At 35.9% G+C, this 14,620-nt stretch overlaps 1 protein-coding gene across 1 annotated transcript in view; it reads left to right on the top strand.

Annotated features, from left to right (window-relative positions):
- Positions 1-14,620, top strand: part of caly (ubiquitin carboxyl-terminal hydrolase calypso) — a 218,206-nt gene that overhangs the window by 25,281 nt on the left and 178,305 nt on the right. Inside the window, exon 2 of the mRNA XM_081762552.1 lies at positions 5,569-5,783. Coding sequence (XP_081618678.1) covers positions 5,569-5,783 — 215 coding nt within the window. The remainder of the gene's footprint in view (positions 1-5,568; positions 5,784-14,620) is intronic.

Below are 14,620 nucleotides of genomic sequence, written 5' to 3'. Positions count from 1 at the left end.
TTTTCCCAGAAGCACAAATCTCGTATTATTTTCAAGCTACCAATAATCTTGTAAGAGTTATTACGTGTGAAAAACGAAATGCTTCGATGTAATGTTATTTTATTGTAGTTATGGACCACAGATTTTTAAGAATTTTGGAAGTATTTTACATAAACTGGAAACAAACTGCTAGAGAAAGTTAAATCTTTGTTTCCTCATGAACTACCAATAAGTTTTTCCATCAAGATGATTCATAGACCATTATGAGAAAAAAGAAAATATATAACATGGAAGAAATTGAAATATCCCTTATTTATGCAGTACTGTAGCTTTGGGGTAAGTTTTCAATAGGTTTTCAATCTTATATACTACACAGCTCACTTTTGTCACATCTAGGAAAAGATTATCTATGAGAATTCACTATGTGCAAAAGAAACTGTTTCTGATACTCATTTTTCGTAAAAACGATGTTGTAATCTTCTGTTAGTTTCACTCTCCTTTCTGCTGCATCGTTTATTACGGAGATGAATTTAACTATTGTCTTTCCTTGAAGATAGTCATTGTTATCTGACCATGAAATCGGATCACACTCAAGAAACCATTTGGATATTTTGAATCTCACGAGAAAAAAATGTTTGTTGTATCAAAATCACTGATTTCTCTTTTCGCAAGAATTTTTATGGTATTATCCTTGCGTCAAGCCAAGCCTCATTGCTGCTTCACGATTTCTCCTTACAGTTTTAATTCTTTCAACCAATTTTTGTTTTTCCACTATGTTAACTTCATCATCAAAAAACTCCAATGCTACGTATTCCTCCTTCAAGTACCAGAGATGCCGAGAAAATTTAGAAAGAGCCACTTCAGATAATTCATTATCTATTTGCTTATAACTGTACAAAGCTTTCAAAAGTTGCAGGTCTTGTAATGATGAATGGGATACTTGATCACATTTAAATCAAGCTTGGACATATAGTCGTATCAGAAAAATTCATGCTCTCCGAAGACCCGTTTCTATTTGCTTCGTTAAACGAAAATGTTGGCGAAAGAGAAATATTTTTAAACAGTATATTGCTTTTCCCATCTACCTTGCATGGTGAATTGCTCCAGGCAAACGAAAGAAAACTCTTCGAGGAGGTATGCCATCCAAGAATGTCAGTTCTAAAAATTTACTGTAATCTTCTCTGCGGTGTCCTGCTTCTACAAGTTTGATAGCAAAATTCAATACTTCAATTCTTACATCTGAAATGTTGTTTCTTACGTCATTATCATCATCAATTTTGGAATAAAGTTAGTACAATCTATTTTAGACCAATCGTTCTGAAAATGCTTAAATAGGGGAACGTCCGGTCCAGATGCAAACGAAACACAACACTTGTCAAATACACATTTTAAAACCAATTCATAAATGTAGTGTCTACAGGGAAGGTATAGAAGATCATTTTGGAGCATCTACTCTAGCAGAATGAAAGCACCGTTCACATGACACATATTGCAGGGAATAGTGTGACAACAAACTGTCTGCACGAACTTTACCAAGTTCCATTCTTCAAGCTAATGAACTGTAGTAGAAATAATATGTTCGTTCTCCTCTTCATGATGACAAACTGAGAACACCAATTAGCCTCTCATGAGCATCTCCTGTAATAAGTATTGATAACCCGTCGATAGTCTCTCTACCAGTCAAATTCGGCAGTAGTTTTCTGTCTCATTGCACAACTAACGCATTTGGTGCACTCCGAAATTGTTTTTGTGATCTTATGCCACTTCGCTACGGATTTTCTCTCAGCATCGATGCATATTTATTACTAGTTCCTTTACATTATGGCCTAATGTTTCTGCCGTCGCTGTCAGAATATGTATTCTCGTTCTATCAGTGGACTTGTATCGATCAAGAGCAACAGCCTGTCTTGGAGTTTTAAAATTAGTTTTTCCCCTTTTACATCTCTTGCAGGGTCCGGGCACACACAGGCACATATTTACATTTTATCTTACATACTCAACTGGGTTTTCCTCTTCATTTCTTGAAATGCTTACCTCCGTGTATTTTGGTGTAAACTTCATACAAATCATTTTCAGAAGTGCATTTTTCTTTTGCGTTCCTCTTTCTAATGAAGCCGCGCATATCCCTCTTGTTCTTTTCGAGCCAAACTCATGTCTTTACATTTAGTTGTGTAAGAGTTATTACTTGTGAAAAAGAGAAATATTTTCACAGGTAATAATTCTTAGATGACTAAGGCTATCTTTAAAATAGTGCCAAATTTGTGTTTCTGGTGAAACACCACCTCAAAAAGATATGTCACATGACCCTCTTCCTATTTGAAAATTTTGATCTGAATCCAAGATGGCGGACTTCAAGATGGCCGCTGTGACAATACAATATTAGATGTGTTTCTTCCTCTAGTTCCATTATCCAGGGTATTTTTGTGTTCCCTTAAGCCGTTTCTAAATTACAAGATTTTATTCCAGATTTTTCCCATATACTATGTACTGTAATCGGATTCAAAATTTTAGGTCGCTTGGGGCACCATTTAATATTATTCAATGAAGTTAATTTTTCTCCTTCCTTAATTTAGTCCCATATGGAACCATTTTAGGGGGTGAGTCCAAAGAAATTAGGAAATCAAAAATTAAGGACCACCCTAATATATATATATATATATATATATATATATATATATAATCAATAATGTTTCTGAGGAAGGCTATGTTACATAGCCGAAACTGTAACACAAAAAAATAATGTTAAAATATATACACTGCTTTGGTCAATTGGAGTTTTATTCACAAACAATACATACTTTTATCATTGAAAAAGTTATGAATAAAAGTATGCATGGAGTGTATGCGAAAGTCACCACAACTGACGGTATAAGCTAAGCAAATAAAGAACTAAATCCACATCTATTTCAGCGCTTCAAATATGCTGCTCAGAATACATTTTACTTCTGCATATTTTGATCGTTGCAATAAAGTCCAATGTGTTTTTCAGTGTTTTCTGGAAGAAAAATTCTGCGTTTGTCTGAAAGTATGATTTTATAACTGGAAAACTATCTTTCATTGTCTTAATTTGTAACTGAGTAGAATTTTAGTTATGCTATTTCATCAGCAGTGTGTTCTTCAAAAACTTGAGTTGATACAACACTTAGTATTCCATTTACATTCTGCAAGAATTTCAGTTCTGGGTTTCTTATTACTGATGCTGCCTTTTTTCAAAAGTTATTCCAACTTGCCCAAGTGCGATTTGTTTTAGAGCAAGAGCTCGCAAAGAGCTCCAGTGATGTCGAAAGCCACAATCCTTGTTATTCTAAACGAGTGATCGTCTTGGTAATGACCGAAAATCAGCACTAATAAAGACTATATCGGACTGAATATTGTCAGCGCTGCATGCATTCCTTGCTTCTTGTTTTCATCTACTTCTTGTAGGTCGAAACAGTCTAGTACTCTTTTGATATCTTGTAAATGTTGGCTGTAATGCAGTGCTCCTTCGATCCATGTTTTCCACCGTGCTAGTTCTCTAAATGAAACCACTCTGGAAGGTGCTTTTACAAATACATTTTTTTTTTTTTTTTTACAGAAGAGATAAGTTGGTTAACATTTGGAAATTGACCTCGTATTTCTTCTGCAATTTTATGAATTCCATGAACAATACCGGTACGTGTTACTTGAATCAGCTTAGTATTAAATATTTTAAAACATCTTCAGTTTTGAGTATGTAAGGAGCTGAATCTGTTAGCAATATCAGAAATTTGTTCTCTTTCTGACCATCTGGTGATACGCAAACCATAAATGACTCAGGCAACGATTGAATAGCTTTCTTTTTCAATTATCTGGTCAAAGTCAATTGAGGTGATCCTGGTTCATCTGGATGTAGTTTTCCAATATTTGCGATCTGTCTACTACAGAAATCAGTAGCTTTGTCTACTGCCATCCAGAACGGAGAAGTGCCTTTATCGGCTCTGATGTACTATAAAGCCTCAGAATAAAGTTCAACATAATTTTTTCTTAATGTTGATTCATCGGTTTTTCTGTTGCAATAAATCCTTTACACAACTTTGAAAAATGGTTCTTGGCGGCGTCCTTCAGTTTTATTTCCACTAAATGCTTTCTCTATTATTTGATGCTTAGATGTAACACTATGTTCGTTCTTTATATGCATATCTGTCTTAATATGTTGCACAACTTGAAGCTTTTTCTCACAGCGTATTTCTCTGCTACATACTTCGCAGAAGTCTTTCCGTCCGTGGATATGCTTTACTATTCTTTAGTCCATTGTGTAAGACTGAACTCGTGCTTTTCTCTTTAGTCATTCTTATTTAGCAACACTACTACACAATACAAGGTTTCAAATAACTGCGAAGGTGATCGATGAGATTTAAGTATTTCTGCAAGTGCAGTGATTCGTTCATTCAGAGGGAGAGCAATCGACTAGTAAGAAAAGAGCTTCCCTTTGGCTTTGTTGGCGCGTCCTTAGAAATTCCTCACTGATGATTAAACCGATAAGAAGTTATTTTAATTTATTGTTTGGTACTAGTGTTTTATTATATTCCAAATACAGGACGTTTGGCTCACAAGTATTAGAGTAAGAAAGTAAATTTATACTGTATTTCAAGAATAAAAAGGAGATAATTGGGCGCCTATAGGGATGGTGAAGGTCGATTAAAAAAAGGAAAAAAGAAAAATATAATGTAACCTTAAACAACAATGTTTGCAAGATCGCGGGTCAAAAAAAAAAAAAAAAAAAATACTTTGGCATAGAAATTCAGGGAAATCAGTGCTGGAATTTCAGTGTGAACCCTCTAGAACTGTATCTGTGCTCTAACTTTAAATAAAATCCCTTCGTTAAAATTACTGATTTGTAATTTAGATTTTCCTTTAACCTACTACTAGATGTGCTAATGTACTCAGGTTCTCCTCACTTATAATGTTTTCCCACTTAAACTGAAGACCAGATACAATTGTTCAATAAATCACTTGAAAAAATATTTCTTAACGTGCATTGTTTTTACTTATTTCCACATTACCGGTTATGTAACTGAAATAATATACGCCGACTAAAAATATAAGTGATGCCGGCAAAATATAACTGTTTCAGCCTTAATCGAATCAAATATATATATATATATATTAGGTACGATTTCAGTTTTTCTGAAATTTGTCTCCTTAGACCTACAAATTGACATTTAAATAGCCACTTATTTAACTCTGTGGCAATACTTTAATTTCCAAGATTACTAGCTTTGTCTCAAGATTGTACATGTATCCAATTGTTTTACGAAAGACGAAATGATAACAGAGGGATAACCATTCTTTGAAACTGTCGAGTCGGACCCATGTTTTCGTTAGTAGATCGGATTTCCAAGGGCGAGTTCTTTCTCGGGCTACCGGCTTCAGAGGTTGAAATAGAAGAAAGATGTTCTAAACACTCGTTTTAGAATAAAATATATCAACGAACAGGAAATACAATCTGTGTCCCTCACCATTTTTCAATACCTTTATTAAATGAGATCCTTTTAAGACTTATTCCCTTGCAAGAACTTTTTGACACTAAAGAAGTAGAGATGATGATGATGATCTTATTATTTTTTACAGGGCTGTTTACTCTGCTGTTAGAAGACTTCGGTGTGAAAGGTGTTCAAGTAGAGGAAATATATGACCTGCAGAAATCGATTGAAGGGCCTGTGTATGGCTTTATATTCTTGTTCCGGTGGATAGAAGAGCGAAGATCAAGGCGTAAAATAGTTGATCAGAGTGAAACATTCGTCAAAGATGAAGATGTCGTTAACAACATATTCTTTGCTCAACAGGTACGGTAGAAAAAATAAATAAATTTGTGTACGAGGTGCGACACACACACACACACACACACACACACAAAAAAAAAAAAAGGCTGTGGTTCCTATCGGTGGTGTCACCTTCAATGTAGTCCCCCTCTGCTTCAATATACTTCATTTGCTGCTGCCATTATATGTAACATCCCTGTAAGTAATGTTCTGTAAGGGTCTTTAGTACGTTTTCCGTTTCTTTAATAACCTCATTAACGGAGGTGGAATGTGTTCCTTTCAATTCAGATTTGATTTTCGGGAAGAAAAACAAAACAAGGTGCCAAATCAGGTGAGTACGGCGGGTGTTCTAACACTGCAATGTTTTTTCGAACCAAAAATTGCTGTACGGATAGGGACTTGTGAGCGGATGCATTGCACAAATTTTTCGCCTTCCCAATTTTTCCGTTAAGATGCGTCTAACTGACTCTCCATCCAAGTTCACAGCCTCAGCAATTGCACTAACACTCAATATGCAGTCATTTCTCACAATGCGACGGACATTTTCGATATTTCTTTCAGTTACAGAAGAACGCTGGCGGCCTATTCGTTCATCATCATCACAGCTTGCCCTATCCTCCAAAAACCTTTTGTGCCACTCGAACACTTGTGTCCTTGACATGCGGGACTTCATTATAAACTTCCTTCAATATTTGAAATGTTTCAGTGCCAGATTTTCGAATTTCACGAGAAACTTTATGTTTATCCTTTGTTCTCTTACTTTCACGCTCGTGATTTTCCGCTAACGCACTTACACACGTGTTCATTCTACCGCTTACCTCGCGAATGGCTGGGTCGGGTGAGTTCAGTTAACTGTACTAGGTAGGGGAAGTATGGCAGTTTATCCTTGCAAAAACAATATGCATTATCTTAATTATTTTTTGTAATACGGCTACATTTTTTTGTCGCACCTTGTACATCTGTATTATTACAAAGAATCCGACGGGTTGAATATTATTGTTCTTGTATAACATGCATATAGGGTGGTTATAAATGTTGTACTAACGAATGGAGGAAGCAGCTGATTTTTAACACACTAGCTCGTATATAGATGCGAATTCAATGATACACAAAAAGTGAAAAAGTGCATGAGTAAACTGAGACTCAGTAGACCATGTGGTCTGAGTGAAAGAACACCGACTTCAACAGTGAAAGAGTGTTTTCAATGTGCCAACATGGCGGTGCCTCATCAAGTGGTCCACTTTAGATACCATCTCAAAATGCTTTGGTGACCTGGCTGTTCAATGCAAACTATCTAAAGAATGCATGCTGTACAGTGACAACAGAAAAACAGCTGCATAAAAGCCATTTTGGAAACTAGTCTTGTTCTGCCATCTGCTGCACAAACCAAGAGTACGAATATGAGAAATTAAACTTTCAAATATATTCTTTCGTTTCATCATTAGTACAAACATATTGTGTTAATACAACATATTTCACTTTAAAACCCGATGAATCATTTGTAATTACCCTATATATGTTTGGACTAGTTTTAATAAAACCTTGAGTCTTATAGGTATGACCAATAGTACAAAAGCTGTAATAAGGTGTATGTAAAATGTTTTTATAATGAAAATTTTTATTAGTATCACATGTTTGTTATTAATCGTTGGTTTTAAAGGCTCGATATTTGTAAGGGCAGTTCTTGTTGCAGGAAATATAAATATTTACTTTTACGAGTTTTATATGCAGATGCAGGAGGGAAGTTTTCTTAAATCATTAAGTGTACAAGAAGTATACACATTCATATGGTTTTCTTTTTATACACAGTAGACGAATATCACATTTATTTGCATGGGTTTTTGATTCACCCTGAAATGCTTCGGGAAGAACGAGAAACTAGTAATATATGTTTATTTTGATCATTTGCAATGATTGATTGGTTGAAATTTAACACTATTTTTGGGCACCGAGGCTTGTTGCAAAAATTGGGATCCGAAGTGCTCGGATTTTTTAACTGTGATTTATAAGTCATCTGATGAAACAACATATTTCGGTAAACGTCAGGAATATCTTATTTGAAGGGGTGAGCAGACCATGCTTCTATTTAAAAGAAATAGAGCGTTAACTAAATTCACAGTTCTCGGGTAGGTATGTAAAGTATGAAAGGTAATCTCTTTCCAGACCAAATCACGCGATACCTCGGGATACACAAAAAAGTTTCTTCGCAACTAGTGGCGATATGACATACACCACTATGGCGGAAGAATGTTGGCTTTCTTCGTAGCTAGATAACTCTTCTTTACTCATCTACCCGAGGATATCATAAATAAGTATAGATTTGCAAAATGCGTCATATATTCTGTTGACCAGAGTATAACAGAGAAAGAAGTATATGAGGTTTATTTTCTCGTGGGCGGAGGATCGAGCCTCTAATCACAAACTCTACTCTTATTGTATGTTGCTTTCCAATTGTTGGACATAAAAAGTCATAAAATTTGACATCTGGGTTTTTTAAATAAACAATACGAACCTCGCATTTAAGTGCGTAAGTTTTAAAATCCTATTCCAAATGTATGAGGAGATGTATTGATAGAGAAATGTGCGGGAATGGCGCGCACCTAAGAATGACCCAAAAGTGTGATACTACTTTGTGACGTATGAAGCTCAGAATTTCATCATATATTTTGTGTTCATTTCTGTTTGTACGAAGAGTAAAATTTTGTAATTATATATGGATAAAAGTAATAATGGAAAAACTAAAGATATCACATTCCGCGAAATTATTCGCGCATGCATGTAATACAGCGCACACCGGTGAGTAATGTCGCGCATTTGGAAAGAATTGCATACACATCAGTAGCTATGGTTGAAGGTGACATTGTATTGAAACACACATCTATTCTTACAACTGTGAGTTACTTTGAAACTATAATATGGAAATGAGAATACATTCTTGAAATGCACTGCATCAAGAAAACTATTTTCACTTAGATAAGTAAGAGTATACATTAAGAAACTTAATATAAGTTTCCTAGATTAAAGTATATATATATATAATATTCAATGTAAAAGACGTGTAAGAAAATACGTTTGCATATAACAATCAGATAATTCACTTCAATCCATTTAAGTTTATTCCATACGAAGTCACATGTATAATTTTCTGGAGAGTCTTCCACCACTGTATTAGTTTGAACAAAGCACACTATGATATCACAGCTCTTAATCTTTTTCGAAATCGTTAGAGATAATGCATAAATTTTCAGTGCTTGATATGTTAGCACCATCCAGTTCATCATCATCACACAAAAGTTTTTCGTCTGTCCTTAGAATCAGCTGCTCTTGAAAAGATGAGTCTCATTAAAAATGAAATTTTCATGAAATGGCATTTGGATTGTTTTATAGGACAAATCTTCAGTTTATTTTTATACTTGTAATTTGTAATTGTTAAAAATCTTCTGCTATCCACTGTGCATGGCTAGGCTGTTTGGTCAATACTGCGTGAAATTACTCTACAACGACTGCCCTTTCTCTTTCCTGTCGTTTGTTGAATATAACTTGATTTGTCAAAGATCTTTTAGATTTTACAGGAAACAAAAATATGTGATATTAATTTTTGATATATAAGTTTTAATGCTATAACAAGATTATACAATAAAAGTTTACAAGTTTTCACCCACGCGTCACGTCTTCTCAGCGAAGAATTAGATAAAAGTCAGTTTTCTTGAAAACTTTCACTAGAGAAATAAGACTGCACTGGCGTGATATTTTGATGGTTTCTATCACTCACTACAAGTGTGAGGCACATGTTTCCACCGTTGCTGTGCTTTTCAGTTCTGACGTACGCTTCGGCGCGGTATTCCCCCACATTCCTATAATTCAGTATTGACAGACATAAGAAGGGTCTTACGGGACACGAGAGTGAACCGTTGGATTGATAGCGACTTTCAGGTGGAGAAGTTTCTTAACTCAAGTGAATTCTAAATCACGTCAGCAAGTTTCCCAAACCAGAAACCAGAGATTTGTACACCGTTTAAAATTTTCCATTAATCTTGTCTGTAACCGGGCGAAATGAGTATGTATATTTTGACAGTGGTATTTGTTTCTCTATATTAGTTAAGTATTTAAATCTTCATCCGTTTTCGGCTAAACTAAATGCTTATGTTGTTTAATAATAATAATAAAAATACTTAAAAGAGAGAGAGAGAGAGAGAGAGAAAGGGGAGAAGAACCTGTAGTACAAAAATTCAAAACTTTAATCATAAAAAGATTTATCATACCTGGGAAACTAAAATTTGGAAGGAAGTCTGCTAATCATTTTCGAAACTGAAAGTAATTATCGTAATAAATGATTTTTTTTAACGCTTATGCCCTTTAGCCTAAAAGATATGCATGATTAATGAAAGTGAACGATTATGAAACTAAATTTTTGTGCTTTCCCACTGGGAATCTAACCCGGGACCACGAGCACCAGAGACACACGCGGTAGCCACTTAAGCAGCGAGGAGGACTCGAAACAGTGCAGTTAATGACATTTATTTTACTTACCTTATTACAATGTTACCTGATCGAAATTAAAATTGTATTAATTTGGAGTAATTTTGTTCCACCTTGACTTTAATCATATGCAGCTTCCTAGTTTTTAACGGAATGCCGATGTGCAAATTCAACTAACATTCACAGGTCTCTCGTAGCTCTGAAAATTTCAAGCGAAAGAAGTGGCTGTTCATGATTCATATGGTGTACTTGGAATAATGTCTAATAATCAGATAATGAGTGAAATAACTAGTATGTACACTCAGAATGTACTGTTTGCACAGAAACAAAACTTCGTATCTGTTTCTACCAAATCGTAACAGCTGCATGATGAGAGAACTTCGTCAACGTTCTGCAAATAGATAATATAAGCAACTATGAAAATAAAACTCAATTTTAAATTAGGCGTTCTATTCGAAATAATTGTGTTTGTAAATCGCAAGCCTCTAAGTACACCACGCTAATTCCTAATAATAAAGTCACGCTAACATATGTCACTATCGTGCAGGCAATTTCTCGATTTATATTATTATGTGAGGATTTAATTACAACTAAAAAACTATTATTTCAAAATAATCTAAGGGCCATCCGTTTTTAGATTTTAACATTAATATGTGTGTGTTACTCCAGTAATATATTGTGACGATTTAATTGTTGCTTAACCTGTACTGTTTTGATTTAATTATTTCTGAGGAATACAAAAGTTAATCTGTCAGTATAAGTGTTTGAATTCGAGTGAGGAATATATTGAAAAGTAGTGTTACCTGTTCTGTATCTGTGACAATAGATGTTTCAAGGGCATTGTTACTTCTTTATGTTTACCGCTATAGAAAACATACTTTCTGAATGCGGCTCGTATTTATATCACAACTTACGTTAAATCACTTCATCAGATAGGGAGAGGAAGAACTAGGCAGAAAAAAAAAAAGACAACAAAGAGTTGAGAAATGTCCTGGTAGGTATCATATTAGAATAATAACAAAACTAGGAGAAACTGGCAAATATAAAATAAATTTGTGGGAAACGGAGTGAATGTACTGCTGTAGAGTATTACAGATAGTTAAGACTAGGGTGTAGTTCGCTGTCAGGATGGTAATAAGTCTTTTTCTCCCTTTTTGAGAAATATGGATGAGTCCGGGGGAAGGATGTTCAGAATAATTACGCGGAATGTGTGGTCAAATGTACTGTTGTAGAGATGGATGGGGCAGGAGTACTGGTAATTGTTGATGAATATTGCAAACGGAATTGTTGGTTTCTGCCAATGTATTGCCTGAACACTGGGTATATTTAAGAGTGTAAATTAGATTGGAAGAATCGCAATTACCGATATGGTAGAAAGTGTATGAGAAAAGATAACGAGTATAGTAAAAGTGCTGCACTTGCATTCACATGACATAATTAAAAATAATGTCACTACTGTCAGGAGAAGTAATGACAGTGTTAACAGGCAAGTAGAACGAATTTATGTCGTAGATTCTGTGTTACTTAAGGCTTTAGGCTGGCTATCGAAAATCAGGTCAGTCGTAGATTTGAGTCCTTGTTGAGATCTCCAGATTGTGCGAACCAGGGAAGGTGTTTTTCATCCCAATATTCACGAAACTTGTGTTAACAAATCCAGTAGCCTGAATTGACATATTATCATCGTAAAAAAATGAGTGATTGGCCGGAAACAACATCTGGACCAAAGGATGCATGTGACCACGTAAAATGTTCACACGATAACTGGAAATAATGCATTGTGTAATCATAGGACCCATGGAATAAAAAGAAATTGCGGCGCATAGCATCACAGATTCGCCGCAGTATTTCACGAAAGGGAGGAAGCAGCTCGGAGCATAAGATCCTTCGGGCGTCCGCCATACACAGGTATGACATGCTGTTGGAAGTGAGATGAAAGAGGACTCATCGGATCATATTTTGAGTTTGCAATCATCAGCGGTCCACTTTACATCTTTATGGGACATTTTTCATCACGTTGATCGAAGCATGGTGGTGGTGGTCAGAGTTTGCAAGTTTCAACTTGATCACGCGTGTTCAGGTTATGTACCTTATATCGAACTGTGATTGTCACAATAGGCTGTTACAATTGCTGATTGAGTCCCACACTCACTTTTGATGCATTCACCCTTCAATCTTTGATGAGAATTCTCTTCAGTGCCCTCAGTGGTAGAGCGTTCACCTCTGGTGCATGGAGCCCCAGGTTCGATCCCAGCTCGTGCCAGGTGAGCTTTGTGGTGGACAAACACCGTATGCGTGGGTTTCCCTGGGGCTCTCCCGTTTCCTCTCACTTTCTTCATTCCACCATTTCATTCATTTCTCATCATCACCGTCTCCTTTAGCCTAGCTGACACAACCGTGGTATGTAAACCTCAAAGATTTCATTTCATTTTTCTCTTGAGTGCCCTGCGAGTCCTGTCACTGAGACTTCTCTTCCGTCCACTTTTACTTTTCGATGTTGTTTGACTAGGAGTTATATTGTTAGCATAGAGACTGACTTCTGAATGTGAGGAGATAAAGACACTTTTTTCCTTCACCTATAAAGCTAGGGAATTATTTTACTGAAGGGGCCTGGATTCTCATATTTTATAAAATTAGTTGCGTAGGTACTGTGCAGCAGGATTCTAAAGTATGGACATTTAGGTAGAGCCTGTGCTAGTTCATAAGTAATTCCCTGATTGCTTCTGATGAGTTCCACTGATTTCGACCTATGCTATTTAAAGTTCATTTTCCAAGCTTCAGGCAGCGTCTAACTTCGGAAGGGTGCATTTTCCCGTATGTTCGTTTTTTCAGATACTTTAGTTTTCTTTCGAAGTTCACTTACATGATGGGTAGTAACGTGCTTGTCATTTTAGTAACACCCTCTATATAACTAATTTTTCGTCTTCGATTAAGTTACCCCTCTTTTTCAGTATTTCTTACAAATCTGCGTCTCTAATTTATTATTATTATTATTATTATTATTATTATTATTATTATTATTATTATTATTATTATTATTATTATTATTATTATTATTATTATTATTTATAACAATGGTAACTGTCTGTTTCTGCTTTTAGATAATTTTTTGCTGTATAAAATAACTAGAAACAGGCAAAGCATGAAATTTCGTAATTTGAACCATGCCTCGAGGTGCAATAGAATTAAGAGTTTTATTATTTCATGGTACGTTGAATCGATATAGCGTATTTTAAAATATTGCTTCACCTTGAAGATTACACACACTGTCCCTCCCCAATGTAGAAGGAGAGGTTCTTGGACAAAAATCCATCTTCCAGTTATATTTGCTGGTAGAGGGAAGTCCCCTAGTAATTGGAAATCTACCAGAATCTTCAATGTTACCACCGAAGCGTTGTAAAGCATGCTTATACACCCCTTTTTGGTGCTAGGAGGCGTCCCGATATCGCAGTGTACCAGTATGACAATTCCACGGTATGACTGCATTCCGTCAGAGTACAACTCATGATCTGAGAACCCCTGGAAACCAATGAAAGGAAACAATTCCAGCCCTGTCTACCTCAGATTAAGGGTGAGGTACCATATGCACTATCGGAACCAATGGCTCGTGTATTCTATCCATTTGGGAGTGGGACAAACCTTTTCTCCCCCAGCAGAATGTCTCTTTACATTTCACTCATCTTACTTTATAAGAAAGAAAGACAATACCAGCATAGGATTTATTTGTACCCCGGTGTATTTACCTTTAAAAATATTCACTATATTCCACGAGAGTAGTAGGCCCCCGCGTATGCCCGAATGACTCATCCTCACTCTCTTTTACGACCAGGGTGAAAGGTCAATGACCTGGCCCAGGGTCAATGACCTAGGGGTACTTAGGACCACCCCCTCTAAATTTTGGCAGGGGTACCTTGGCCCACCCCCTAAATTTTGGCAGGGGTACATAGGACCACCCCCCTTAAATTTCGGAAATTGCCAAATCTAAAAATTTGGTGTGGTAGCCTAGGACCATAGTATGTACCTCTATCAGTATTGGGTGTCTATGTCGTTCCCTTTCATGGGTAAAAAATTGCCAAAAATTCAAATTTTGGGGTTTTTTGACCTAATTTATCCCCTTTGATGAGGTGTTATTACCCTATATAGTTATATGAGCGTATACAGGGGTCCATTACCTTTCATAACATATGGGTATATTAATGCACCCCTTTAAATTTTTGGGAGGGGTACCTTGGCCCACCCCTTAAATTTTGGAAATTGCCCAATTTAAACATTGGGTATTATAGTATAGGACCCTAATATGTATCGTGATAAATTTGGGCGGTCCACCTTGTTTCCTTCTAGGGGTACAAAATTGTCAAAATATAAACGTAAGCAATACGTTATAC

Source organism: Thermobia domestica, chromosome 6 (assembly GCF_964235325.1).
Source record: "Thermobia domestica chromosome 6, izTheDome1.hap1.1, whole genome shotgun sequence".
In the NCBI taxonomy this organism is placed as follows: Eukaryota; Metazoa; Arthropoda; class Insecta; order Zygentoma; family Lepismatidae; genus Thermobia; species Thermobia domestica.
Note: the sequence above shows the minus strand (reverse complement) of the source record. Positions and strands in the feature narration are given on the sequence as shown.